This window comes from Elephas maximus, chromosome 10 (assembly GCF_024166365.1).
Source record: "Elephas maximus indicus isolate mEleMax1 chromosome 10, mEleMax1 primary haplotype, whole genome shotgun sequence".
In the NCBI taxonomy this organism is placed as follows: domain Eukaryota; kingdom Metazoa; phylum Chordata; class Mammalia; order Proboscidea; family Elephantidae; genus Elephas; species Elephas maximus.
The window spans coordinates 76,766,925-76,793,723 of NC_064828.1; the positions used below are offsets into that span (position 1 = coordinate 76,766,925).

At 39.2% G+C, this 26,799-nt stretch overlaps 2 protein-coding genes across 12 annotated transcripts in view; one reads left to right on the forward strand and one right to left on the reverse strand.

The window, feature by feature from the left end:
• Positions 1 to 4,230: 4,230 nt before the first annotated feature.
• AKAP5 (A-kinase anchoring protein 5) lies at positions 4,231 to 12,487 on the forward strand. Of its 2 annotated transcripts, none has more exons than XM_049898241.1 (2): positions 4,231 to 4,382; positions 8,202 to 12,487. In XM_049898241.1, exon 2 carries the CDS (start codon positions 8,463 to 8,465, stop codon positions 9,729 to 9,731), a length of 1,269 nt encoding a protein of 422 aa, XP_049754198.1. In that variant the 5' UTR covers positions 4,231 to 4,382; positions 8,202 to 8,462; the 3' UTR covers positions 9,732 to 12,487. The 2 variants fall into 2 exon arrangements, with proteins under 2 accessions (XP_049754198.1, XP_049754197.1); XM_049898240.1 differs by lacking the exon at positions 4,231 to 4,382 and adding an exon at positions 5,455 to 5,603.
• Positions 5,487 to 26,799, reverse strand: part of ZBTB25 (zinc finger and BTB domain containing 25) — a 34,711-nt gene continuing 13,398 nt past the window's right edge. For 4 of the 10 annotated variants that reach the window (XM_049898229.1, XM_049898227.1, XM_049898228.1 and 1 more), the window contains exon 3: positions 20,498 to 24,975. In XM_049898229.1, the coding sequence (XP_049754186.1) occupies positions 23,841 to 24,975 (1,135 nt within the window). In that variant the 3' untranslated portion in view covers positions 20,498 to 23,840. Of the gene's footprint in view, positions 6,381 to 11,416; positions 11,459 to 19,616; positions 19,652 to 20,497; positions 24,976 to 26,799 lie in introns of those variants that run through there. The other 6 variants (XM_049898222.1, XM_049898224.1, XM_049898223.1 and 3 more) reach the window with 6 other exon arrangements.

The following is a 26,799-nucleotide window of genomic DNA, read 5'->3' on the forward strand; positions in this document are numbered from 1 at the left end:
CATATACCTATGTTTTTTTTTTTTTAATTTTCATCAAGGAAGTGTTGCTCATACAGGTTTTAGTCCTGACCTTCCTTGGAACTCTCTTTTCTATCATAGCTTTAGCACCATTTCCTGTATTTTATTTTTAAATTAATAGACTTTGCACCGTTTATTTTTAAATTTCCCAAGAAGAGTGGTCATATATCACTAACCTTACTTAGTTATGTATCACTAACCTTTCTACCCTTTTGGCTCAGCAAATATTTATTTAGCTTCTGCTGTGTGCCCGGGCTCTCCCCTTCCCTGCTGAAGATTTCTTCTCAAATAGCCCTTCTTCTCCTCTTGTTCTTTATCCTCTGTATGTTTTTCCTCTCCCATTTTTTTACTCTCTTTTCAAACCCCTTGTCTTCCTGCTTTAGATCCTTCCAGAGGACATTGCATCCTCATGGGTACCAGTGCTAAACACTACTGACCTTGGCATGTATTATGTTTTTCCTGGTGTCCTTGGTTTTATTGTTTTTAATCCTCTGGATTCACATCAGTGTTGTAGTTCAGTCACTTTTACAGTCCAAAGGAATGGGAGCAGTGCTTTCGGAGGTGTATGGCAAAGGGGTCATGAGTAGTACAGAGCCTGGTTTTACTGCTTAGAGCCTTACTCATCTCTCTGCCTCCATTTCCTCCCCATGGAAGTGTGGGCACTGTTGATAAACACCTCATGAGGGTGGTTGTGAAGATAAAGAAACAAGCCAGCGAAGACAATTTGCACAGTGCCTGGCACATTGTAAGCACTCAGTATTGTCAGATACATCCAAAGCATCACTTGGGTCCTGTTCGCACGGAAATGCAGAGTTCATTATTTCTGACATTTGTTAAAATGTTCTGTAAAACTTCATCTGGAATGGGATTTGCTGAGAATTCAGTTTGTAGATGCATGAAGGAAGCATGTCTACTGGCAGACATAGTGACTGTTAAAGATGCCTCATCTTAAAGGATGTAGTCCTTGTATCCCCCCTAAAGCGATGTGAATTTAAATCCATAATACTGATAGAGTGGTGAGCACAATTGGAAGAAAAGGGAAGAGTGACATTTATAAGCAAAACATTATAAACAAAGCCCTAATAGAATAAATACTCCAAACTTTTTATCAGTTGTTGCTTGGAAGGAATGCACCATCACCGATGCAAAAATTTTCCTAAGTATAGGTAAAACATGCCTTCAGTACAAATCCAAATGGTACAGCTTTTTCCACTTGGCAGTTTATCTTGGAGATCTTACTTCATCATCAGTTAAAGATCCACGTTTCAGTGGATCTTTATGACTGCGTAGTATTTAAACAGTCCTCTACCGATAGACACCATTGTTTGATGTTTTTTGCTAATACAAATACTGTGGCAGTGAATATTCTCATATGTATCTTTTCACTTTGTGTGGAAATAAATTATAGGATAAATTCCTATCCTAGCAAAGGAATTTATCCTATAATAAATAATTTATAGGATAAATTCCTAGCAATGAAATTGCTCAGAGGGTGGCCTCTAGCTTCCAAATGGAAGCAGACCTTTGGTTGGAAGTGTGTAGGGATAATAAGCATTAATAGAACAAATCTGTAAATTAGGTTTATATCCCCATTTTACAGAAAGGCAAACTGCAAGATTGCATTGCTATTGCCTGCCTCAGCCGGGGTTTGTTTCCACCTCATCTGACTCCAAAGCCTCTGCTCTTTACTATCATACTGCCTCTCACAGCTCTTCCTTGAATGCTTTCTGGCCAGGCTGTACTGAAATGGACTTCCCATTTTTTGAGAGATGGAAAGCTGTGCCCATTTCACATCCCTTCAGAAGGAAGAGGTGATAAAAGGTAGGAGCAGCAGAGGAGAGAAATGAAGAGGTTAGGGAGGCTGCTGATCTGTCTGGCATGCATGAGTTTTGTGGAAATGACTTCTCAATCTTTGATAAAGAAGAGGTGTCACAAGCACAAGCTTACAGACGCCATTTCCGTAATAAAAGATCATAAACAAAAAATAAGACCTATATTAAACACCTACAAAAGCATAAATGCCTGGGGTATCTATTAGTATGGGTTGCCAGAGAAGATTCAGCACCTTTAGCTGGGGGCTAGGAGTCCAGATTACTGGCCTTCCTGCATCTGCTACCCTTCTCTGGGCTGCTAATGCTTCCCTCCCCTAATTAGTAATATTACTGATAAACAGATGGGAGCTCCTTTAAGCTGCACCTCAGATGGCTTTTGCTGTGCGTTGGTGATTTATATATACTCAATTCAAAAGAGACAGCGTTTGTGTCTTCGCTGTAAAGCAGATGGCAGCAGAATTACTGTCGAGCTCTTGTTAGCTGGTGCAACCCTGACAGTGCCCACACGGTGTCCATGAGCAGGTCAAACCACGAGAGGACTGGAGTCACACGTTCACTTAATGGTGTGCATGGGAAAAGGGCTGGAGGGTTTGTTTCCAGAAGGTTCTCTCTAAAATGTAAGGATTGTGAATAAGGAATAATAAACCACTTCTGGTAGCTACAGGCCTGGGCTGTAGGTGGGTAGAGACTAGGATGGGGAGACATGGTATGATCAGTATTATTCAGATAAATATGCAAGCTATTTTATTGGAACACTGTATCTGGTGATATTAACAAGATAAGCTGTAGGTAGGATAATTTCTCATCAAATTGGAGAGGTATATTTCTAGCCTGTTTCCCATTATATAATGAAAAGCTACTAATGGAGTAGTAGACAACGATATGGGTAATAGCTTAAACAGCCTGTCACTTAAGTGAGTTCAGGAATGACAGGTTTCTTTCATGTGTGAGGTACTGGATACATTTTGAAAAACATCATAGATACGGCATTGGGTTCTAGTCACATCCTAACGAAAAATCGTTGTATGTAAGTGAAGCCCTAGTGGCACAGTGGTTAAGCGTTCAGCTGCTAACCAAAAGGTCAGCAGTTCGAATCTACCAGCTGCTCGGAAACTCTATGGGACAGTTCTACTCTGTTGTATAGGGTTGCTATGACTCGGAATCCACTCAGTGGCAGTGGGCTTGGTGTGTAAGTGTGTGTGTCTGTGGTGGAAGGCAGCAATGAACTGTATGTAAAATACCTTAAAGAAATTCCCTTTGACTAAAAAAATTACGTCTTATTTCAAAGCCATTTCCAGTTCCTTTCCCCAGCATTTTTTTTTAAAGAAAGGCAAATGGAGTAAGATCTACAAGTCGCTAAGGTGGCCGTTATTGTTTTAACCTGTCCCTTGTTTCATTTCCCATTACCTCTTAGTAAGACAGCTATTCTGCCCTCTCCTCATGTAGATAACCAAACCAAACCCACTGCCATCGAGTCGATTCCGACTCATAGCGACCCTATAGGACAGAGTAGAACTGCCCCATAGAGTTTCCAAGGAGCGCCTGACGAATTTGAACTGGTGACCTCTTAGTTAGCAGCCGTAGTACATAACCACTACACCACCAGGGTTTCCCCTCATGTAGATAAGCTCATCTTATTTTTGTCTGGAAATGGCAACTCCCTTGTGTGCTAAATTGAGAAACCTTGGCTCTCAATTAGGATTGGCATCTCCATTGGTTATGGATGGCATGGTTTTCCTTTAGCTTGTTTAAAGTTCAAAACTAGCAGTCAGCAGGGTTAGCAGCCCACCTGAGGATATGAAGGATATTTTCACCAACTTGTGTTTGTGAAATGAACAAGGCTAAATTGAATTCTTAATTACAAGTAAACCAGATGCTTACAGATTTTCCTGTATTACAGCTCTTGTGTCTAACTTCTACCTGTAAATTTAAGAGCTTGACAATTTAGGTTCCACTTTGCTTTTGTGTCCTGAGTTCTTTCCTCAGTAAGTCTCAAAGGAGACTACAGAAAGGTAAAATATAATCCTGTAGAAAGTCCACAGATTTAGCCACCCAAAGATCATGATCCTATTGAATGGAAATAAGCCCAGTCGTTCTTCACTCCACTTTAATAGGTTCATCTTCAGGATGGTGTGCTGAGAGGGGGGCTGGAGGAGGAGGCGGGAGTTGTGGCCCTTCCTGGAACATTCTGTCCTCGAATATGTGTGGTGCATCTGTCAGGAACTCACAGCTCCAGCTCAGGAATGCCCTTGCAGTTAATATTAAACCCAAAGTAATTCACCTTAAGCTCCCATAGCAACATCTTTCATTGGCTATAAGTTAACACTTTATGTGTATAATAAGTACTTGGGGTGCTTTGCAAAGTAGCCAGCAATTCATTTAGATAAAAGGCTCAGGAAATGCATGAAAATACACAACCTCGCCAATCAGACAGAAGGTAGATGCCTTTCTCTGCGAGTGGAGTTGTGAGGAAAGCAGCTTGATTGAGAAGAGCCTGACAAAGCAGACACCTAGAGGGACCTAAAGGAAAACGTGGGTACTCGCAAGCTACCTCGACTTAACTTAGAAATATGTTAAGGTATAAAAGATAGACCAGGCTGGGTCCCTGTGCCCTTCAGCCCTGGTCAGCATGGATGTAGACACTCCTGCAGATCACAGCGTTCTTAGGCACGCAGGTGACCTCCTAGACCCGGGAGACTAGCGTCTGGGCCTGGGGCTTCTGGGAGACCGACAGTGAACCTTGATAATTACCTCATTACACTCAAACCCACTCCTGGGAAAGTTTTGTTTGTTTTGGTTAATATACTATGTCATTTTCTACCCAAACGGGATCTCTATGCACAGTTTCCAACCCTGCTTTTAAAATTTAGTATCGGCTGTGTTTTTAAACACAGCCCATACCAAATTCTTAAAGGAGCCCTGGTTGTGCGGTGGTTAAGCGATCCGCTGCTAACCAAAAGGACGGTGTTTCAATCCACCAGCTGCTCCTTGGAAACCCTATGGGGCAGTTCTACTCTGTCCTGTAGGGTCGTTATGAGTCGGAATCGACTCAAGGGCAGCGGGTTTTTAGTGTTCTTAAATGGAGCCCTGGTGGCACAGTGGTGAAGAGTTCGACTGCTAACCATTAGATTAGCAGTTGGAATCCACCAGCCGCTCCCTGAAAATCCTATGGGGCAGTTCTAATCCGTCCCATAGGGCCGGTGTGAGTGGGAACTACAGCAGTGGGTCGGGTGTCCTCAAATATTCGGGGAGGGGGGTGGATTATAACGGTACTGCCTATAATTTGAAGCTGGATTTCGCTATTTTGCGTCTCAGAAAATAGGGACTTAGTACTATCGTCCCCTTCCCCATCTTCCTGCTGTTTCTCTATGGTCCCCTGGCCCTTGCCCTGATGTGATCCGCAGTGGGATTCGGGACGGGGCTAGGAGCTCGAAGGTCTGCTCCCACGTGGCAGGACACACCGTTCGCAGGTGGCCCCGGACCTCCCCCCCGCCCCTCCTCCCCCCGCCCCTCCCACCGCAGCGCCGCGCCACCGCCCCCCACCCCCGCCCTGGCCCCGCCCCGCGCCCGCCCGCCCGCCCGCGGCTCCGCGCACATTGGCGCGGCTGGGGAGGGGGCTCCGCCCGGCTGCGGTCCCTGTGCAGCCGGCCGCTCCCTCACCCGCCTGTCCGCGGCTGCCCGCTGCCTGGACCCCCGGCCCCGCGCGCGCGCCGACCTCGGGAGCAGGGTGGCCAGGGACCCCAGCCGCCCTCGGTAAGTAGAGGCGGGGCGGGGAGGCTGCGGCAGAGGAGGGTCCCAGGCAGTGTCTGGGGTCGCTACTGGGCGGAAGCCGCCCCGCTGGACAAGGGAATTCGGGCCCTCGAGGAGGAACCCCGAGCCTGAACCGAGGAAATTGCCAGCCAGGCGACCCTCAGCGCTGCCCACCCACCTCGGCGTTCCGCCTCGTCGAAAAGCATAGGTTGCCGGTTGCTCTTTTCCTTCTTTACCCTTTTTTGGGAAAATGTGATCCTGAGTTTCTGGTCATTATAATGTTGCAGATAGCTCGAAGCTGGGTTGTCTGTTCCACATCCCCAGCACCTTCCTTTCTGAGTACTTTACCCTGCGCGCTGTCTCCTACCACAGTGTCCTTCCTCCAGGAGGAAGCTTCGGGGTCCGTATCTGGTGCCGGGAAAGATTCGCTGCTTCCCTTAGGAAATGATTGCTCTTTGCCTCCGTGCTTCTCCGCTAGCGGGATGAAGGGAAGGTGGGTGTTTCCTGTGGCATTAAACTTGCGGTGTTGTCAGGGAATGACTGAAGAGGCTCTTCAGATTTCCTGAGGTGACAAAACTACCCTTGCAGGTTAGGGGCGAATCATATGCAGTCTAACATATTCTGCAAAGTTGTGATGTCTACAAACTGCACCCCCCCCCCCCATTTCACTTAGGTTTCTGTTTGGATATTTGTTTTATTTCTGCAGTGTGATATACATTCAAGACAGCGTGTCCAGAAATTGTCTTTGGCCATTACAGGTTAGTTTCCAGTGATGCATTCCTGAAAAAAAAAAAAAAAATTCCTGAACATGATCTAATTTCATGACTTCTATCAGTAATAAACCACCTGCTTAATAAAAACGCTCCGGCACTGAGAACTCACAAGAGGTGAGAAGACTTACAGCTAAAGTCAGCTGCAGTTCTAGTTAGTGCCTACTGAGGCATTACATGAGGACATAAGATGTTCTTATTTTAGGTCCATCATTGTTCTAAGCTGAATGACTGTCAGAGGCATGGAATATGAAACACCCAAACTAAGAGAATATTTACTTGTATCATAAACTGATTTTCAGGATTCCAGTTCCTTCTCCAGTTTACACAATGAAGGACTACACAAAACAAAGCTCACCACTGAGAGACTTACATAAAAAATAGTAATAAAAATAGTACAAGGAAAAAGCCCTTTATTTAAGTACATCCATCAACAAAAATTCGCAGGATTTTTATTAAAGTTTCCCCTCACATTTCTGCTCTTTGATATCGTTATACCATTTTGTGAATTATTTTTAAAAGTGCCTTTATATTTATATATAACTAATCAATTTGCCAACTGCATAGTTTATCAATTTATATTTGGATTTAAATGAGTTTCAGAACCAAGAAAATAAAATATAAAGAATTTCAAAAACTTGGTTTTAAAATAGCAAGAACCGTCTAATCTTGGTTCAATTATGAGTTGTTGAGCTGTAAGGTTTTTAAGGTTAATTAAGTGACCACCAAACGATGTCATAAAACGTTGACTAATGTAGCTAGTACTTGTATCTAGTATAGATTAGCATCTTCAAGCAATTCATCTTCTGAAGAAAATCTTACAGCCCAGTTTATCACAGTGCTTCAGAGAATGGGCTTTGGAAACACAATCCATGGTTGAATTGGAGCTCTGCTGCCTACTAGCTTTGCAATCTTGGACAAATTGCTTAACTTCTTGAAACCTCAGTTTCTTCATCTGCACATGGTAATACCACCACCTACTCACTTTGTAATGATGTGGTGAGGATTAGAAATGTATGCAAAAGTGTTCAGCACGGCCTGATATATATGAGTTGCTCAATAAATGTCAGCTATTATTGTTGTTAACTCCTATTGACCTTCAATTATGTGCTCATTATGATGGAAAAATATGAACATCAGATACTCAGATGAAAATATCACAGTAAATCTAAGAGCAGAGAATGGCAGTAATGTTAAATTTCCCTAAGAGTATGTATGAGAAGTAGCACTTCCCTGATGGAACATACATTTTTAGAACAGAAACCTTCTGGTATAATGAAGAGAGAACACTGGAGAGTCAAATTCTTGAGTTTTCACTCTGGCTATGACTTTATCTAGTTGCATGGCTTTTGGCAGGCCAGCTGCCCCCTCAGGAGCTCAGTTTCATCATCTGCCTGGATTTGAGTAATCTGGAATAATTGAATAATCTAAGGTCCTTTGCTGCTTCAAAGTTCTTTATTACATGTAATAAAAATTATTAGCTTGCTTATCATTCTGCTCTTCGCCGTCGTTTTTATTTGTATATTTGCTAAACTTGCAATTCAGAGTTATACGCCATTCATAAAGGCAGCACAACAAAGAACTGACAAAAATAATATGCGATTTGCAGGGTAATCCAAAATGAAGTTTTCACAAAAAGAACAGAGCAAAATAGATTCACACTGAAATCTTTTTCATAGGGCAAAAGTAAATCCCAATTTTTATTCTGTGGTCATTTCAGTAAATTATATGAGAAGCATGCCTGGTAGAATCACCTCACTTCAACTGAAATAGTCTCTGTAGAAAATATTGGCTAATGGTGAAATAAAATATCACTCTTTTCTCTCATCAGGTTGGTCTTTAAACAAAGCAAAAAGCTAATCAGTAAAGGTCTTTCACGAAGAAAATAAAGAGAGAAATTACAAGAGAGAAATCAGGCATTTGGATACTGGAGAAACCACCTAAAACGACTGTATGTATTAAGACAAAAGGAATGAAAACACCTGGAAGAAATTTGACTTTGTATGATGTTATTGTCTATCTTTTTGTCATAAAAGCCTGCTAAGGAAGAGAGAATATCGTTCTCTCTAGAATTAAAGAGTGTAGTGTAAAAATGGAGCCCACAGTTTCTGAAATCCAAGTAGAAAACAAGGAGGAGACAAGATCAGCAGAAGTTAGTCCTCAGGATGAGAGGCGAGAGAAAAAAGCCTCCATGCTCTGCTTCAAGAGAAGGAAGAAAGCAGCCAAAGCGCCGAAGCCCAAAGCTGGCTCGGAAGCCAGCGATGAGGCAGGAGCTTCTGATCAGCCGCAGCCCCAAGGAGGGGCCTGGGCCTCATTCAAACGTCTCGTAACACGAAGGAAAAGGTCAGATTCTTCAAAGCAGCGAAAGCCCTTTGAGGGTAAAGTGCAATCTGAAATAAATGCTGAGGATGCTGGTCTTTCCAAGAAAAAGGCAAAATCCAGACTTAAAATGCCCTGCATAAAATTCTCAAGAGGTGAGAAAAGAAGCAGTCATTCCAGAATTATAGAAGACTCAGACTGCAGCATCAAAGTGCAGAGAGAGGCTGAAAGATTGGATACAAAAACTCAGACTCAATTGAGTGACCAGACCACAAAAGCCAGGTCGACCCAGGATCTGCGTGAAGGTGTCTCACAGAAAGATGGTGATGAGATACGTGAAGCAAATGTGAGCAACAGTGTAACTTCTAGACAGAAAGTGGTTTCAGTAGAACTTGGATTAGATACTGGGCATTCTGCTATTCAAGCAGAAACTCTAATTCTTGAAAAAGATACTGAGGCGATCCAGGAAAAACAAGGTGTCCAGCAGGAGCAAGCAAATCCACCTGAAACTTCAGAAACAGACCATCAGTTACCAGTGGTTTCTGATGTTCCACCCCCACCTGCAATCCCAGACCAACAAATTGTGGAAGAAGCCAGTAACAGTATCCTAGAAAGTGAACCACACTGGAAAGGCCATGAAAGTAGAGAAATTGTAGCTGAAGAGAGTAAGCCTAAAGATAGTGAAGTCAGTACCGGTGAATCAGATATAAAAGAAAATGAGATCACTGTGGAGAAACCCAAATCAGAAGAAAGCAAAAGGATGGAGCCAATTGCTATTATTATTACAGACACTGAAATCAGTGAATTTGATGTTAAGAAATCTAAAAATGTCCCAAAGCAATTTTTAATTTCAATTGAAAATGAGCAAGTAGGGGTTTTTGCCAACGATAATGGTTTTGAGGGTAGAACTTCAGAACAATATGAAACACTCTTAATAGAAACAGCTTCTTCTCTTGTCAAGAATGCTATCCAGTTGTCTATAGAACAGTTAGTTAATGAAATGGTCTCTGATGATAATAAAATAAATAATCTTCTACAGTGACTTCGTTTCCACATCAAGGGAGAAGGTTCAATGATGAATTATTTTACATACTTGTGGCATTTCTTAATCATTAATAAATGAGAGATTTATCATCTGTGGAATTTAAAGGTACAGTTCCAACCCAGAAGTACTAAAGAATAAATCAGGTTTATAAAGCCCTCCCTACAGAATCAACTTGACAGCAACTAACAGTAACAACTACTGAAATGTTGTGAAATGTAGTGATTTGTAGCGATTCAGAGGAAGTCAGTACATAATGCAATGCAAAGTGACATCAAGGGAGTTGTTAAAATGGCATGTGGATATTGGGAGTGCTTTTGGGAAGGAAGATGTATTAATTGAGCACTTACTGTATGCTATAAACTCTTTTGTCACTGGTGTCACAAGATCTGGTTTCCTTTTGATAGTTCAACCCTGTGTATAAGCTAACATTGCATTCAGTTAAAATTTTTTTTTTACAGTGCATTTTTATATTGTTTTAAAAAGGTAAGGTGAGCTATTTTTCTGAGTGTGTGATTTATAGTTGTTACATTCCTAGGCGATGGTCTTACCTCAGTATGTACTGCATTTTCCCAATTTCAAAACAACAACAATGAAAAAAGGGAACATTGTTTTTCATTCAGGAGAAGGAACACTTCCCATGTAACAAGTTGTCACAGATAACATACGATCCATCTTGCAGGATTTTACAGACCATATTCGGAAACCCTGGCGGCGCAGTGGTTAAGAGCTACGGCTGCTAGCCAAAAGGCTAGCAGCTTGAATCCACCAGGCACTCCTTGGAAACCCTATGGGGCAGTTCTACTCTGTTCTATAGGGTCGCTATGAGTCGGAATCAACTTGATGGCAGTGGGTTTTTTTTTTTTTTTTTTTTTTGGTTTTTAGACCATATTCATCAACCCCTCCTCAAACAAGGGAGAAAGGATGCAAGGCCAGCCTGGCAGTAAAAGCCCTATGGAATCATAATCATTTCATGAAAATATTACTCATTCTTGACCAAGAATGAGCCATATACATGGTTAAACAGAGTGAAAAGTTATTGCTAAAGCACATTTTATTTTAAAAGTCAGCATTCTGTCACCGTATCTGTGTGTTGAGAGAGACCAGTAAAAAGTATTTTACATGGATATTGAAAATTAACTGTCCCATTCGTATTTTCAGTCCAGCTAATCTTTTATCAAAAAGAGAGAGAGAGAGAACTTGACACCTGAGAAGGGCTTGTTTGCATTTTTTATTCAGATATTTAAAAGGGGAGCATCTGACTGAAAAAGTAATTTCTATTTCAATCTTTGTGTGAAATGGCCACACTTCCCTGCCTCACAGGTTAGTGTTAGGGTTTATATCGTACTGTCCCCAATTGTCCAAACTGAGTGATGGTTAATTACCACTTTGAAAAGAGATAAAGGAATGAAGAGCTTCCACTCAAGATGTAAAGTACCTGTTAAAAAGAGCTTCATCTTGGTGGAAAGAAGGTACTTCAATGATTTTAAATGATTTGAATGAGTTCTTGTATTATTTATGGACTACATATAGGAAATATGTGCTAACTTGTCCTACAGAATCTTCTTTCTTTCTGTCTCTAAGTACATATTGAGACCTCTGGCAGAAGAAACTAGTCTGACTTTGAATTTGAACCAAATAATGGATATTATAAGCAAGATTCCTTGCTGAAATTCAAGTCTTACCTCAAAATATGTATTGCATTTTCCCACTTCCAAGCATATAATCTTATAAAGAAAAAAAAAGTCCTTCAGTTTAGCAAGATGAAATGTGGTCTTTCAAAACACATGACCCCCCCCAAAAAATGACCTAACAAATCAATTACTTTTAACTGTATAAATTTTAAACATTTTTTTTAAAAGACTGCTAAGTCATCCTCTCTAAAAATACACTAATTCACTACATGCGGTGCTAATGGACTTGAACAGCTACCAGCAAATATCACGTCATACTTAAAAGTGCACAATTTTTGAAACCTGATTAAGGTTGGTGCATTTTACAATGTTCCAAAGAATCCTGTCTTTATTCACTGCAAGGATGGCTCAAGCCAATATACTTGTAAATTTTTAGTCATTTCTCATGAATGAGCAAAAAAATACAGCACTTACCAGTTACTGAAAATACTTTGGAAGGTTTAGGCATTATTTGAGATTTTTAAGAAGCAGATACCAAGTAAATATACATAATGATTGTTTTTGTTAAGAAAACATTTTATCTAACTAGTTCTAGATTTTTACTTTTCCACTGTTGTTTGATGTATTTTTGATTAGATTATATTATGATTGACTGTTTTTATGATGAGATGTATATTCTACTTACATTCATTCTTAAGTGGTTTCTCCTCAGTATTTTCTATTGAGACTATCTGGTGAATTAAATAAGTAGGAGTCCAGTTTGAAGAAGAAATCCAGAAATTAATTGGTCCTAATCTGACTGTATCTGCTACATAGACAAATCCTATTAAGTACAGTGATTTCTAAGGTGACCCAAATTGTTTTGATTTTAGAGAAATAAGCAGGGGTCAGATGGCTTTTTTTTTTCTTTAATCTGACTGTATCTGCTACATAGACAAATCCTATTAAGTACAGTGATTTCTAAGGTGACCCAAATTGTTCTGATTTTAGAGAAATAAGCAGGAGTCAGATGGCTTAGAAGTCTCTCATAAAAGATTTTCAAAATTATAATAGTATTTATTTTAAGCAATTTGATCTTTTATGTAAGATATAAACAGGCTTTTGTTCAATTCTCATCCATTTGACAGTATTAAAATGATCACTTGAAAGGCAATTAAGAATATATTCATTTTCATTTAAATCTGCTGTGATATAATTGCTGCTTTTAATGAACATTTATTAATTAGCTAGGATTCAGTTTCTCTTTGATTTTGGAGTTTTACAAGATTGGGTGGTTTACTGGCTACTTGTTAACATTTTCAGGATATTGTCTTCCCCCTTTTCAGTCAAGTATTACTTTGCTCCTTACAACCCAGTGGATATGAAAATCCTCTATTCTATGAGGCACTGTTCACTTAACATTTTCTCAAAGCACTTTTATAAGATATAAAAATAGTACCTGGTAACACTTAAGTACAGGTAGCAGAAAACAAAAGAACTTTCAAACAAATTATGTTCCCTGCCACCTCCTCCACCTCAAAGAATAATAAGCATGTGGCACAAATGGAGTTCTTCAGAAAAGCTGTCTGCATAATTTTCTTTTGAAGTAATCTATTTGACAGCATCAAGTCTGTGACACTTTTAATTAGTCTACTATTTAGTGGAGTCTTAGAAACTCGGATTTCCTTCCGAGAGATTGGCATTTCACCAGTGTGAGTAGCCTTCCTGCAAAAGGCTTTTGGACATATGGGTCAGGAGAGGGAACCGGGCAAATCTGGCTTCTGTATGCAGTCCAGATTAAGTTCATCCACAAACTTCTGACTCCAAGTTGCCTTATTTTTTATAGTTAAGAATTCATTTTTTAAGGGTTTACAGCAGAATTTTTTAAATAATTGGTAGGCTTTAGAATCCCATTGTTTGAAAAGATCCTTTCATTGTTGACTTTATTCAGCTATGTAAAGTCTACTTTCTAATTTCATCTGATACTCAGTACACCAGGGTTTGACTTTCTGCCTGCCATTTCTGCACTTTTGAAAATCCTCATTTTAAGTTTGGGGTTATTTAGGTTCAAATTCCCATAATGTTTTATTGTATAACATGAAGTTTATATACGGAATTCAAAATTGTAGTCAATACCACATTTTGTGGTACACTTTCTGAAAAGAATTTTTACTGATCCTTATTTAGTAACAAAAATGTAACTATCAAAAGGAGGCTACATAAAATTTAGTGTGTCCTAATTTAACTCAATTTGATTCACCACAAACATTAGGCGTAATAGATGCCAAACAGGTTGACGACGGGCACAGACTCCAGACCCTCCAAGAGCTCATCCTAGGGAGCGGCGATGATGGGAACTGGGACAGAAATTGAGGCAAACAGCAGATAATGCAGCATCGTCAGTACCACAGCAGTGAAGATGAGGAAGGTGCTAGGGGAGTATGAGGAGAGAGCATCTAATCTTGTCTGGTGGGGGAGAGATGGAGATACGAATACAGGGGCAATGTGAAAGCATTAAGTCTCTAAATACTTAAACGGTGTATTCATTCTGATTTGTTAACAGGTGCAGAAAAAAGCCTGTGTAATGTGTTACATATTTATAGTAGTTCTTTGTCGTTAAAAATGTTAAGTGGATGAGCTATTACAAAAGTAAAAGTTCCATTATTGCACTTCTCATTAAAATTAGTACTATATTACTGTGGAGCAGATGCTGATATTAATGAAATAATACTCTGTAGAAAAAAGGCTTTAAGCTAAATTAAAATATGTGCTGATTATTAATACAGAATAAATGTTATATTGGCTTATGTTTTATTTTAGGCTATATTATTTATCCACGTCTTTTAAGAGAAACATGAGTATATTATGTTCATTTCTTAAAACTATAGAGATCACACTAATGAAACTACAAGTTCGCAGTACTAGAAGTTTTACTCTGTTGACTGGGTACTGGACAGACTTCCAGTGACAGGCCTAAGAGTCTACCTCCAGCCAAGAGGAATGCAAACAACTAGAACTTGATTTCCGTTTCACATGAGCTAGTTACATCTAAAGGGCAATTCTGACTTTGGTGCCATTTATGAATTTGACGAAAGACACTTGTTTTATCATCTCCTGCAAATACTCATCAGTTGTCTTCTGCATTATATCACCCTATGAATTAGTAATAATCTTCATGGTTTTCCAAATAACTGAGCAAACTTGATGTGAAAATGCTTAAGTTATTCAGGAGATGCCTGCTAACACTGGGTGTTTCAAAAGTCCTGTGTTCTCAAGGCACTGATCTCATTCAACTGTTAACAACCCTGTTTTCTCTATCATAAGAACTGGGCTCTTTGAAAGACTACTATCCACATTTTGGAACAATTTAAAGTTGCAGGTGTCTTAGAAGTCCTACAACTTTGCTTCATTCCTAAGTAAAATGTCTTATTAATGTACAAACATTGTACAAAAGGTATTTAAAATTTCACAGAATTTAAAAATTAGCTTAATTAAATCACATATTTCTAGTAAAAAAGAAAAGGATAACATTACTACTTGCAAAACTTGTCCTCACAAGCAATTCTGCTAATCCCTTTTTAGACTTCTCTTTCATGATGAAGTCTGGGGTCCCCCAACTCCTTTTTGAATACCTTTTTTTTTTTTTTTTTTCCCTGAAAGCTTGAGGTCAACCAAGCTTCCTGAGCTAAGGAAAGAGTATATGTGTGTTTGAACATGAATACACTATACATTCACATGTATATACACTCACAGAAAATCCTCAGAAAACCTGGGTACAGACATCGTGAACAAAATTAGGGAAAACTTTAGTAAGGGGGGAGCCCTGGTGGAATAGTGGTTAAGAGCTACAGGTGCTAACGGAAAGGTTGGCAGTTTGAATCTACTAGCCGCTCCTTGTAAACCCTATGGGAAAGTTCTACTTTGTCCTATAGGGTTGCTATGAGTCAGAATTGACTTGATGGGAATGTTTGTTTTTTTAGGTAAGGGGAGGATGGTGCCATGACTCTTAGCTTAGAAAACTACTTTACAATGTCTCTGTAAATGCCTGCCTATCATAACATCAGTGGTAGCCATGTCCAGCAATTTCTGCACATTTGCAAGATGAGAAGCGCTTTTTCAACCACTTGCTTTGTGGCTAATCTCAAATAGGACTTTCAGCTTTATCTTGATCTTTATGACTGTGCAATTACAGGGTGGAGATTAAGCGTTTTATACCCTTTTCACAGCTACACTCAGAGCCATAAAACCCAGGCCTTCCACTTCTGCATCATGGCAGATGGGGAGCACTGGGTGACAAAAGCAGACACAGTCATCTGTACACCTGAACTCAAGCCTTTTATTCCCAAATGCCTCCTTTGACATCTGTACCTTCAGGTCAGTGTGGTATAAGTGGCTCTCTGGACTACATTTGTAATCAATCACAACTAATAAGAGAAGCCAAAGGCACACATTTCTAACCAATCAAATATCCTCAAGTGTAGGCTACAGTGCAGACGTTTCATGGGAAACAGCCATTTGTAGCACAAGAACTTTAGTCAGGATATCACTTCTCTTTAAACAGGCCATCCAAAACCTAAACATTTCGGTCCTCCTGATCAGAATGACCGGTTAAACTGTCCTTGTCCTCTGTGTATGGCCGAGATGTATAGAATGCCAGAATGATTGGTCACTACACAATTCAGGTAACAACAACAACAAAAAAAAAAGTCAGCCTGACATTCTAATATTTTATCCAAATGTTCCACAAACAGCCTTATCATTAATTTGCCTGATTTAAGAGCAAATTTGCTTGTAACTATATTTTTAATTTTATGGGTCTCCCCTATACCCTATTATATATGTCTGGTCAGTGTTTTTCCTAGCCTGCGGAACGATTAACAGTGAAAAATGACAAGCGTTATGGCTCACTAAAGTCTATAACTTTTTTATATTTATATTGGGGGCATTATTTACTTTTTAAATTAGTGTATAACTTACATACTATAAAATTCACCCTTTTAAGCACACAGTTCTACAAATTTTGGCAAATACATATAGTCATGTCACTTAGGGCATGTTAATTTTATGTCTTATTCTGAAATCATTGTGTTTGATACCATAGTTTCTCCTGCAGAGCAACTGGTAGGTTCAAACCTCTGACCTTTTGGTTAGCAGCTGAGCGCTCTGTGGGAGAAAGACGTGGCAGTCTGCTTCTGTAAACACTTACAGGCTTGGAAACCCCACGGGGCAGTTCCACTCTGTCCTTTAGGGGCGACTTGATAGTAATGGGTTCGGGGTGGGGGGGGGGGGGTTGTGTTATTTTTTGTACTTTAATTTCCTGATTGTACCAGTGAGAACTGCTACGTGCTACAGAAGTTCAAAATAAGGGGTTCTTAATCTGAACATTTAAACCAGAAGGAAAGGCAGGGCTGCCAGGCCTACCTGTGCAAACTCCGCACAGCCCAACCCTAAGGGCAGCATTCATTTGATGATTGGCGCCCCCTAGTGTTGTGCTGTGCACAATCCATATGGCCATACACTGGCTCTAAGTGAAGCCACTGAAGTTTGAGAGATCTGCAAAACCCTGGTGATGTTAACAATGACGTAGGACGTGATTAAATGGAAAAGGAATCTTTCCCGTATGTTGCTTTGCTTCCGCACTTTAAAAATTCTGTGACAGAAGGAGGGAACGGGGGCCACTGATTCAGCACTAAGCTTTGCACATATGTGAAGGGAGAGTAATGCTGGGAAATGAGAATTGGCTCCGTGAGAAAACTTTTGAGACTCATTCCCCTAGAATCTCTGAGTCTGTATTTTAAAACCTTTCCCCTTACCTTTGCAAATGTTATATTTTCTCTTTTAAAATGTAACAGGTGTGTCTTTATTTTCTCTAAAAAACTACCATAGGCTTTTAGATTTTCCTCCCTATAAGGCAGTTACTACAAATGCTAGTTACAAAAAAAAAAAAAATTTTTTTTGTTTTAATTAAATGCTTACCTACATATGGTTTGCACCAAATGGTATCCACTACAGAAGAATGTGGCAGAACTAAATTCATGGGATCTTATTCCTCAAAGGCCTGTTTGGCCCACACAAATCTGACACAGACCTTCCTAAAACTAATAACATAGACCAGACAAGGAGTGACTACTACAGCTGGTAAAGGCTACCTTCTCAGGCCTCCTTCCTCCACAAGGTTCTCAGCAGGCACCAGTGCAGCCATACAGAACACCCCTCAGGGAGCACTGCCATTCCCCAGACTTCTGACATGAAAGGACACCATAATTTTCTAATAGCTTAAGGGAAAATACTTTATTTCCATTATCTTGATACAATATCACCAGGTTGTTTCAATTTTTAAAAAAACTTGCAACATTGTATAAACATTGGAAGAGAATGTATCTGAGGGAAAGTGGACTCATTCTCCAAACTGGCTAATCAGTTATGAAATAAACTTAATAGAATATTTAGTGATTAGACATTAAGTCCTAGAAGAAAATTAGTAATAATGTTGCAAGCAGAAATGACGGGAAAAAACTGGAACGCAGACTGTGTTCACTCAGTATTGGAAAACAAGAAAAGCTGATGGTAAGAGAGCTATATAAAACATAAAGGAGGTCTAAGCTTACTCAGGAGCCCTGGTGGCACAGTGACAAAGAGCTACAGCTGCTAACCAAAAGGTCAGCAGTTTAAATCCACCAGCTGCTCCCTGGAAACCCTATGAGGTAGTTCTACTATATCCTATAGGGTCACTATGAGTCAGGATCGACTCGGCAGCAACAAGTTAAGCTTACTCAGATAATGGAACTGGTTGGAAGGAAGTGAGGGAAGAAAGAACATCAGCTTATAAAATCAGTTGTTGAACCACAGTTGAAAGAGAAAGTAATTTCAAAAAAAAAAAAAAGCGGCTTACCTGACAGGCTGCTGATGAAAAAAAAGAAACAAGAGGCAAGAAACAAGTGCAGGAGTATTTACTCATGGATTTAACTCTTGACGAGGCAGAGCATCAAAAACTGAGTTTGGACTGCTTGATTAGAAAAGCCAATATGACTGGGACCAAACCTCCACGACCTTGCTGTTAATAACCTGGATCCTAAGAAATGCTCAATTTAACAATCACGGTAAATGTTCTATTTTAAAAAGTTATCTAAAGCTATATTTACATATAAATTGGGAGCATCTTGATCAAGGAGGGACGTGAAGATGTAGGCAGCACTGAAGTATTAACGGAATTCTATGAAAATTCCCATTAATCATGACTCTATAAAAGAAACCAGGATCTAAGAGGAGTTAAGCAGTAAATAAACAATGAATTAAGCAAATAGTGATGCCAAATTTGAACATAACGTAAAATCCAGTTTTTAAAGGTACATTGGTGCCACCTTTTGGCCATATTAAAAATCTACCTCATATAAAAATAACCTATGGTCACATTTTATTTCATGAAGAGTCCTCTTTAGAAACATAATTATTTAGTTCAAAAATTATATGAATAGATTTAAAACTATCTTGCTGTTCAGTTTATCTGTGCTTTTTAATAATTACATTTTTTATCTTTTAGAATCTTGCTGTTCAGTTTATCTGTGCTTTTTAATAATTACATTTTTTATCTTTTAAAGGCTTAAAGGATACCCAAAAAATAAGTAGAATATAATTCTGAATTAACACATCTCATATTCTATCAGAACCGTATGAACTTCAAAGAAACTGGGGCAGAAATCTCTAAATTTACTTTCCTTGTATCCTTTAACTCTTGACAACTATCACAAAACTAATTTTAACCTTCTAGACCAGGGTTGCTCAACTTCAGCACTGGTGACATTTTGGGCTGGTTAATTCTTTGGGAGGCAGTTCTCTGCATTGTATTATCTTTTGCAACACCCCTCGCCTCTACCCACTAGATGCCAGTAGTAACCCCCATCCCACCCCTCAAGTTGGGACAACCAAAAGCATCTCTACCCTGCTAAATGTCCCTGACAGGATGGTGTGGAGAGGAGGGTTCAGAGGTGAAAGGAGGGCATATTGTCCACGTTGAGAACCACTGCTCTATATTACGTTTCTGAGGTCAAGGTGGGAGGGGAAGAAATAGGGAATAAACAAAGAAAAGAGAAAGCAAAGCAGAAACATCCAGGCAATGCCTACATATTACCTTTCTTTCTAGAGATAGTAATTGGAAAGCACTTGATTAGGAATCAATTTTCTATTAATACAGATTATGGTGATAAGAAATGTGCTCAGAGGTGCATTTTGCATTACAACATTCAAAATGCTACCCAGCACACAGATTACTTACCTCAACACTAGGGAGACAAGGTTTGGCAGACACTGCTGTAAAATAAGAACACAATCTATAAGCTGAGCTAATAAAAGGTTTTCTTTATAATCAAGTCACATTAGTTTATTTGTCATGATAAAATACACAAAATCCACTGTTTTCATTCTAACCAGAGGATACAAAACTTTCTAAAGGAATGTTTTCTGGAGCAAATTCACAGTTCATCAGGTGGAAGAGTTTAACCATACAACGTACTGTTGATTTCAGTCTACTGTATTTGCTATGTGTTACTTATATTTTGAAGATTTCTTCAACGGACCTTTTTTTATTACATATATTTTTGTAATCCAGATTTCTTTTAAAGTACTTTGAGTTGATACTTATTCTAATCTGACAAAATCACTTTGGCACAAAACAGAGATGTTGCTGACAATATCAATTGTACCTGGTAATATCTACTAAGTAACCAAGTGTGGCACAGATACATGCTGAAGAAAATGGAGTCTTCCAAGTCTTGAAGACAAAAATCACAGTCTGTAACTTCTTGTATTTAAGACATCCAGGCTTGGGGATTGTGTAACCTCACCAGTTTTCAGAGTCCAACCATACAAACACAGAATTACAGCAGAAAATAATCACAAATTTCACTCTTAAGAATTTTTAAATTAACTACAATAAAATACCATAGAGCTACATGTAGTTTAAAACATACAAAGACAAAGCTACATTAGGAGAACTCTTAACATGGCCTATTTTTACCTCAATTACTACAAAAAACTGATACTTATCATTAAGGGTTTGAGTTACGTCAAGAATTCGCCTGTGCACACAATCTTTAATGGAATTATACATTTGCCAAACTGTTTCCATGATTAGTATAATGTCCCTCAGTTTTAAATGAAGGCTTTTTCAATACTAAAAAAAGAACATAATGACTTACTGTTATTATCCCTGCTCCACTTCCTGTCCCTATCCATTGTTCAGATAACCTCACTGAAGGCAGAAGAGAAACACTGATGATTAAGCTAAGGTAGAGTAGAATTCTGGCAACGTTGCTGTTTCTAGGGTATATACACAAAGTAAAAATGAGCTCTGTCAATTAGTTATTGATTATTAAATAGTGCATGGCTGCTTCTAAGATGTTCTAGGATTTATAGGCTGGAATACTGAAGTTAATAGGTTTAGCTACAGAATAAATGTAGTTTTCTTTATACGGCTGATTTTACCAATAACTCAGAGAACTTAACACAATTTTAAAACAAATCCTCACAACACCCCTGTGAGGTAGGTATTTCTTATACCTACTTTACAAATCTGGAATCAACGTCAGAGCAAGGCATAACACCATCAAGAGTCATAAATCAAGAATTTTGGTTTTCTTATAAGACAGACTGTACTTATCAGATACTGAGTTCTGACAATATGCCAATAAAGACAAATACTCAAATAGTCTGTTTTTCTCCAGAAAACAACTCTATGTGGGATCAGGAACATAAGGAAAATTTTAAGCTGATCCAAGAGGAAAATGTCTGTTTAATATTTGCTTGCTACATTGATGAAAGTGCACATAGCATTGCCAGTTTTCACAAGCTTGGTAATCATCATGCAAACCACATTACATTATTAGGATACTGGCTAAGATTATAGCTCCATTTTGCAGATGATTTAGTCTAAATCAAGGAGTTTAGCTGGAAGAAATTTATTTAGACACAGTAGATTTTCTTAGTGAGGAATCATATCTTAAAAAAATAGACTCAGGGCACAGTCTTAGGCCTGTGAAAGGTATTTTTAAAAATACCCGTTGAATAAATGAAAAAATAAAACTGGGTTCAGTCCTCATACCCCTATTCACTTGCTCTTTGGCTCTTTGGAGCCAAGCTTTTGGGTTTTTTTTTTTTTTTTGCAAAATGAAGTTAACATTCTTCTACTTCCTGAAACAGAATGTTATAAGATTAAGGAAAGAACATTTGCTTTGAATTCCTAACATTAAAAGGAAGCACATGAATAAGAATAAAAACGCAGTTAATCACTCTTTTCTTAACTGCGAACACACATAGATATACTATTGCTTGAAATTAGTTTTCATCATGGCCAAGTGGCCACAGCAAATCTTACCATTTCTCTAGACTCTGCCCTGAATTGCTGCTGTACCCCCCAACCTTTATACGTCCCTAATTCCCACCCATTAGCTACACATTTCCCATGTCAAGGACTAATGACTGGGCAAGTAGGAAAAAATATCTAAGAGGAAAACCAGGAAAATTGTTATCTGAATGAGAACAATAAAATTTTACTTGAAGGTGGCTAGTGAGTTTATCCTGAATAGCCTAAAATACATGACATCAGTGTTAATATTTGTGTACCTGTATTTTGAAGATTTCTTTACTGGGCCTTTTTTATTGTATACATTTTTGTAATCCAAGTTTCTTTTAAGGTACTTTGAGCTGATATTTAATCTAATCCGACAAAATCACTTTGGCACAAAACAGAGGCGTTGGTGACAGTTAATGTCAACTGCATCTGGAGTACGATCTCCTAAGTAATCAAGTGTGGCACAGACACATATGAGATGAAATCTTCGAGGGCAGTATGAGTTTGAATAATTGCTTCAATGGTTTGGTAGAAAAAAGCTTAAGGCTGGATGAAGTTCTGACACATTTGTTTTAACCACCTCAACAAATCTGATCCTATATCCCCAGCTAGCTATTTTTGCTCTCCACACACATCAATCTCCACCCTAGAAGGCTTTGCTCACTTTTTTTAAGGCAGAAACTCAACTGCTAACCTGCTCTCCAAAGTTCCCCTCACATCACTCTGTAATTCACCAAAACTCACTGTTTACCCAGAGAAAACCTTTGCATCCCTAGAACTAGCTGTACTGCTCTTTGAGTGCACTCCTGACTGAACACTGATGCTGTTGAGTATGTCAGGAAGCGTCCTCAGAAGCGTTCAGTCAGGAGTGCACACCAGGAGTTTTTACAAGTGGTTAAATTCTAAACCTCACAGACCAATTTATTAGATTTATTAAAATATTTGTGAGACTTAGAATTTAACAGCAGGGCAAGATACAAAAAAGATGAGGTTATTTTGGAGCCTGTCTTTTGTCGGCTGTGCCTAGTATTTGAAATTAAAAAATTTCAGGAACAATTTAGATCCATTCTTTGTGGTGGAGTTAGACCAGCTATTTCCCGGAAGAAAAGAGAAAGATAATTTATCATTCCATCAACTTTAGCTTTTCTTCTTTAGCTCTGTAAGTTCCACCATTATAAAAGGGAGTTAAGTTTACTCACAGAGGGAAATCTATAATGATGGTTTTAAACATGGTTCTAGAACACTGAATGTGTCCAATCTGCTGGCTTGAGAGCCTGAAAAAAGTGAAAACTTATTTCTTCAAGCCATTTTTAGAAAATTAACATCAACCCAGGCTACCTTGAAAATCCTCTGACACTGAGGGTAGAAAGATGATTTGTATTGTATCATTATCCTCTTTAAACTCATATAAACCTGTGGTGGTAAAAATCTCAAACTGCTTTAAGGTCTTTAAGAAAACACTCTAAGGTGACAAGGCTGGGGTGTCAGTCAGTGCAGGTCTATGTGAACCTTCCTCTCTGTGTGCTTCTCTGTGCCAGTGTAGCCTACTGTTCTCTCTCTAAATTTTTTATGTCTCTCTGACCCTTTTCCCTTTATTTTTTCATTAAAAATGAGGTATGCGCAATGCTGAGAAATGTCGTATGTTACAGAGCTAGTAAGTAAAAGGTAATCTTAAAGTTATGCATGACTTGGTATGCATTAAAATAACTATTAATTTCCTTAATGGCAGAAAATATTTTGAAATAATCCTTTATAGGGGCTTAATTCATGTGAAATAGTCAAAAGTGGTCATCTGGAATATTCTTTAAAACAGATTTCATTTACTTATATATTGTTTGATTTTACTGGCTCTATAATCCAGAATACTGTAGAAATTCTATAATTATTCACTCTAAAGTTTTCATATTTCTACAGTCATTTCTAAATTGTGATTTAACTTATGGAAAGTTTGCAGCCCTAACTGAAGATTACATTTTAATAACCATGTATTAATATGTCATAATAAGATCTAATATATACAATTTTAAAACTATGGGTAAATGGTACAAAAGAAAAAAAAGTCAATAGAACTTGAGGAAAATAATTTATGAATTAAAAAATGCCATGTGAATTTGCTTTTTCAGAACTGGTATAAAAATTCTGAAGAAGCTGCTATTCAACTAGGATAGTATCCACATTTTCTTGTGTGAGCTCCGGCTGTAAGGCACAAGACGAGTCTAAGTGGTCTTGCGACAAGCGAGAGCTTTTCACCGGGACATCAGACCAGCTGTCGCAACATGGCTGAAATCTCTGGGCCAGTGCATTACCAAACCTTTGGCACTGGTTGTATCTGTAAGATTTACCTTTGTGTGTATACATGTGTTCCAGCAATTGGCTCTTTCGGAGAAATTTATGACCACAGATGGTACAGCTGATTTTTCTTTTCCTTGAAAAAGAAAAATTACAGTTTAATTCTACTGGCTCCGTGTCTTTGGAGATCAAAGACACTTGACTGATCTGCAAAGGCTCTGTGGTGCCTCGGTTTGAGTGGTCAGGCTGCTGTTCATTCTCCTTGACAATGAAGGAGCTGAGCCTGGGGCATTCAGGAACCTCGCTATTTTCACTGAGGGGATGTACTTCACCAAGGTCATTACTTTCCAGAATGGAGGCTGGGACACCAAATGGGAGGGATCCAGACACGTGTGTATGGAGGTGTTGCCTGAGGTTATTACGGGAATCAAAACGTTCCCCACAATAATGGCATAAGTGTATTTTGATACTGCTTTCGGTGAAAGTGGGGCCTGTCACCTCTGAAGAGGGTGAGGTGTGACTCTGGGAGATCACAGATTCTGGGTCACATCTCTCCTGCTTGACAGACACTGGGGGCTTCTGGTGCTCCTCCAAGGCCTGGGCCGCAGGATGGGCCCTCTGCTGGTCTGCAGTGCCATCGTCCAGCCCAATTGCAAGAGAGAGCTGCAACTGGGGGTGGTCACTCTGGGCAGCAGCTCTGTTTCCACTGTTACTGGGAGGAGCTTCTTTGACCTCCAGCCCATGTTTGACAGCTGTTTTTTGGGTCGTTGAGATCTGAATGCCATACAGATTTGAGGACTGTACAGTCTCTGGTGAGAATACCTGATTCATCTCAGTCGCGATATGAGAGAGGTAGTCAGCGTGAAGAAATCGAATCCCTTCCTCCAAACGACTATGATCCACAATCTGTTTTGGCCCTTTCCCCGTATACATAATGTGCAACAAATAGCTGAATATGTCGGGTTGGATGTCAGTTGGTTGTATTTTTATGCATTCACTGTTAAAAACAAAAAACAGACCCACACAAAATGAAACACAACCTAGTTGGCTTTTTAGTTAACACATCTAATTTTAGGCTACAGTAATTCCTTCCTAAGAAGTTCAAACTTAGCAGTCTGCCTGGATGAAACATAAGAATGAAAGCTTAAATGTTTATTTTATGGCCCAGTAACAGCAATTCCTGTATTCAATCTACTATGAGGAATCTAGCAGAAAGTTAGAAAATATAGACAGATATTCTGGTTAGTTCAACATTTATCAAGTGCCTCCTAAGTGCCACGGACTATGCTAAGTGCCACGGACTATGCTAAGTGCCAGGGAGTAGAGAAAGGAATAAAACAGGTAACTTGCTCCTAAAGAAATTGGTAATACTTAGAATTTAAATTACACTAACATTATTTTAGCTTCCAAAAGATGTTAATATATCTATTCTTTAAATCACAAATGACTACACCTGTAACTTTGAACAGTTCTAAAATAACCCCAAGCCCAATTTTTACATAGGAATCTAGAATTTGGGTAATAGATAGGAATGACTGTGTAACAAGAAATCATGAAACGCCCTGAAACATTATGATAGAGACAATCTAAGGGAAATATTAGATGTGAAGAGCAATGAGCTGGTCAATGGACTTACCTTCCCTGAAGCAGAAGTCTGTGTGTCAGTGCCTCAGCGTGCACTGGGTGTCAGTATGCTGGCCCTCCCCTTCTTTAGTCCTGACATCTCAGGATTCCCTCGTCCTCCCTTGGAGTCCACTCTTAGCTCTGACACCACCCTACCACACACACACTGACATGGTCTGTGGTAGGGGTTTTGTATCAGCACAGAATTCTGTACTGAGAACTTTCAGATGCTTAATAGAAAGAAATCACACAGCAGACCTGTCACCTGTATATCTCCTGGATTTAGTTTTGCATTATGCCTGGCACACAACAGGTACCCTGAGGGCTGCTCTCAGAGGAGACTGATCTGAAGGTAGTGTTTCTAATAAGGTGAAGGTAGTCTACACTGACAGGTCAGAGAGGAAATTCTTTGGCATAGCAAAAAAGGTCACCCAGGACCAGTGGCCCCTACCCTCACCCTAACTCTCCTCTTTGTGCCACACATTCCAATCATGCTGGTCTGCTCAGTTTTCTGAATGTGCTGTCCTGGTTTATATCTGTATAGGTTTTCATGAATTTTTCCCCCTTTACCTGCTATGCACACTCTTGCTCTCCTCTACAACATCTGGAAAACTCCTCTTGATCCTTCAGGCTCTCTAAATAGGGCTGCTAACACCCTAGTCTACATTGTACCTACTTCTATTATGGACTTCTAGTCATTATTAGTGGAACCCTAGTGGCGCAGTGGTTAAGAGGTCAACTACTAACCAAAAGGTCAGCAGTTGAAATCCACCAGCTACTCCTTGGAAACCTTATGGGGCAGTTCTAGTCTATCCTGTCCAGTCGCTGAGTTGGGTTTTTATTAATTATTAATAATAGCATCAGCTAATGGCACAAAGTTCTGTTTTAGGCATTTAAATTTAATTTTCACAATATCCATTTTACAGTCAAGGAAACGGAGACACAGAGAGGTAAACTACATTGCAATTATTTATTTTACATGTATTAACTCTCTACTAAACGATGAATTTCTTGGGGGCAGGGAGTATAACTTACCTGTTTCTGGGCTCTAGCACAGTGCCCAGCACTCAAGTGCTTCATAAATATTTTAATGAATGTTTACATATATATACACACACACACACACACACACATTTGTACATGTATGTGTGTATATATATATATATATATATATACACACACACACACATAATGGAGG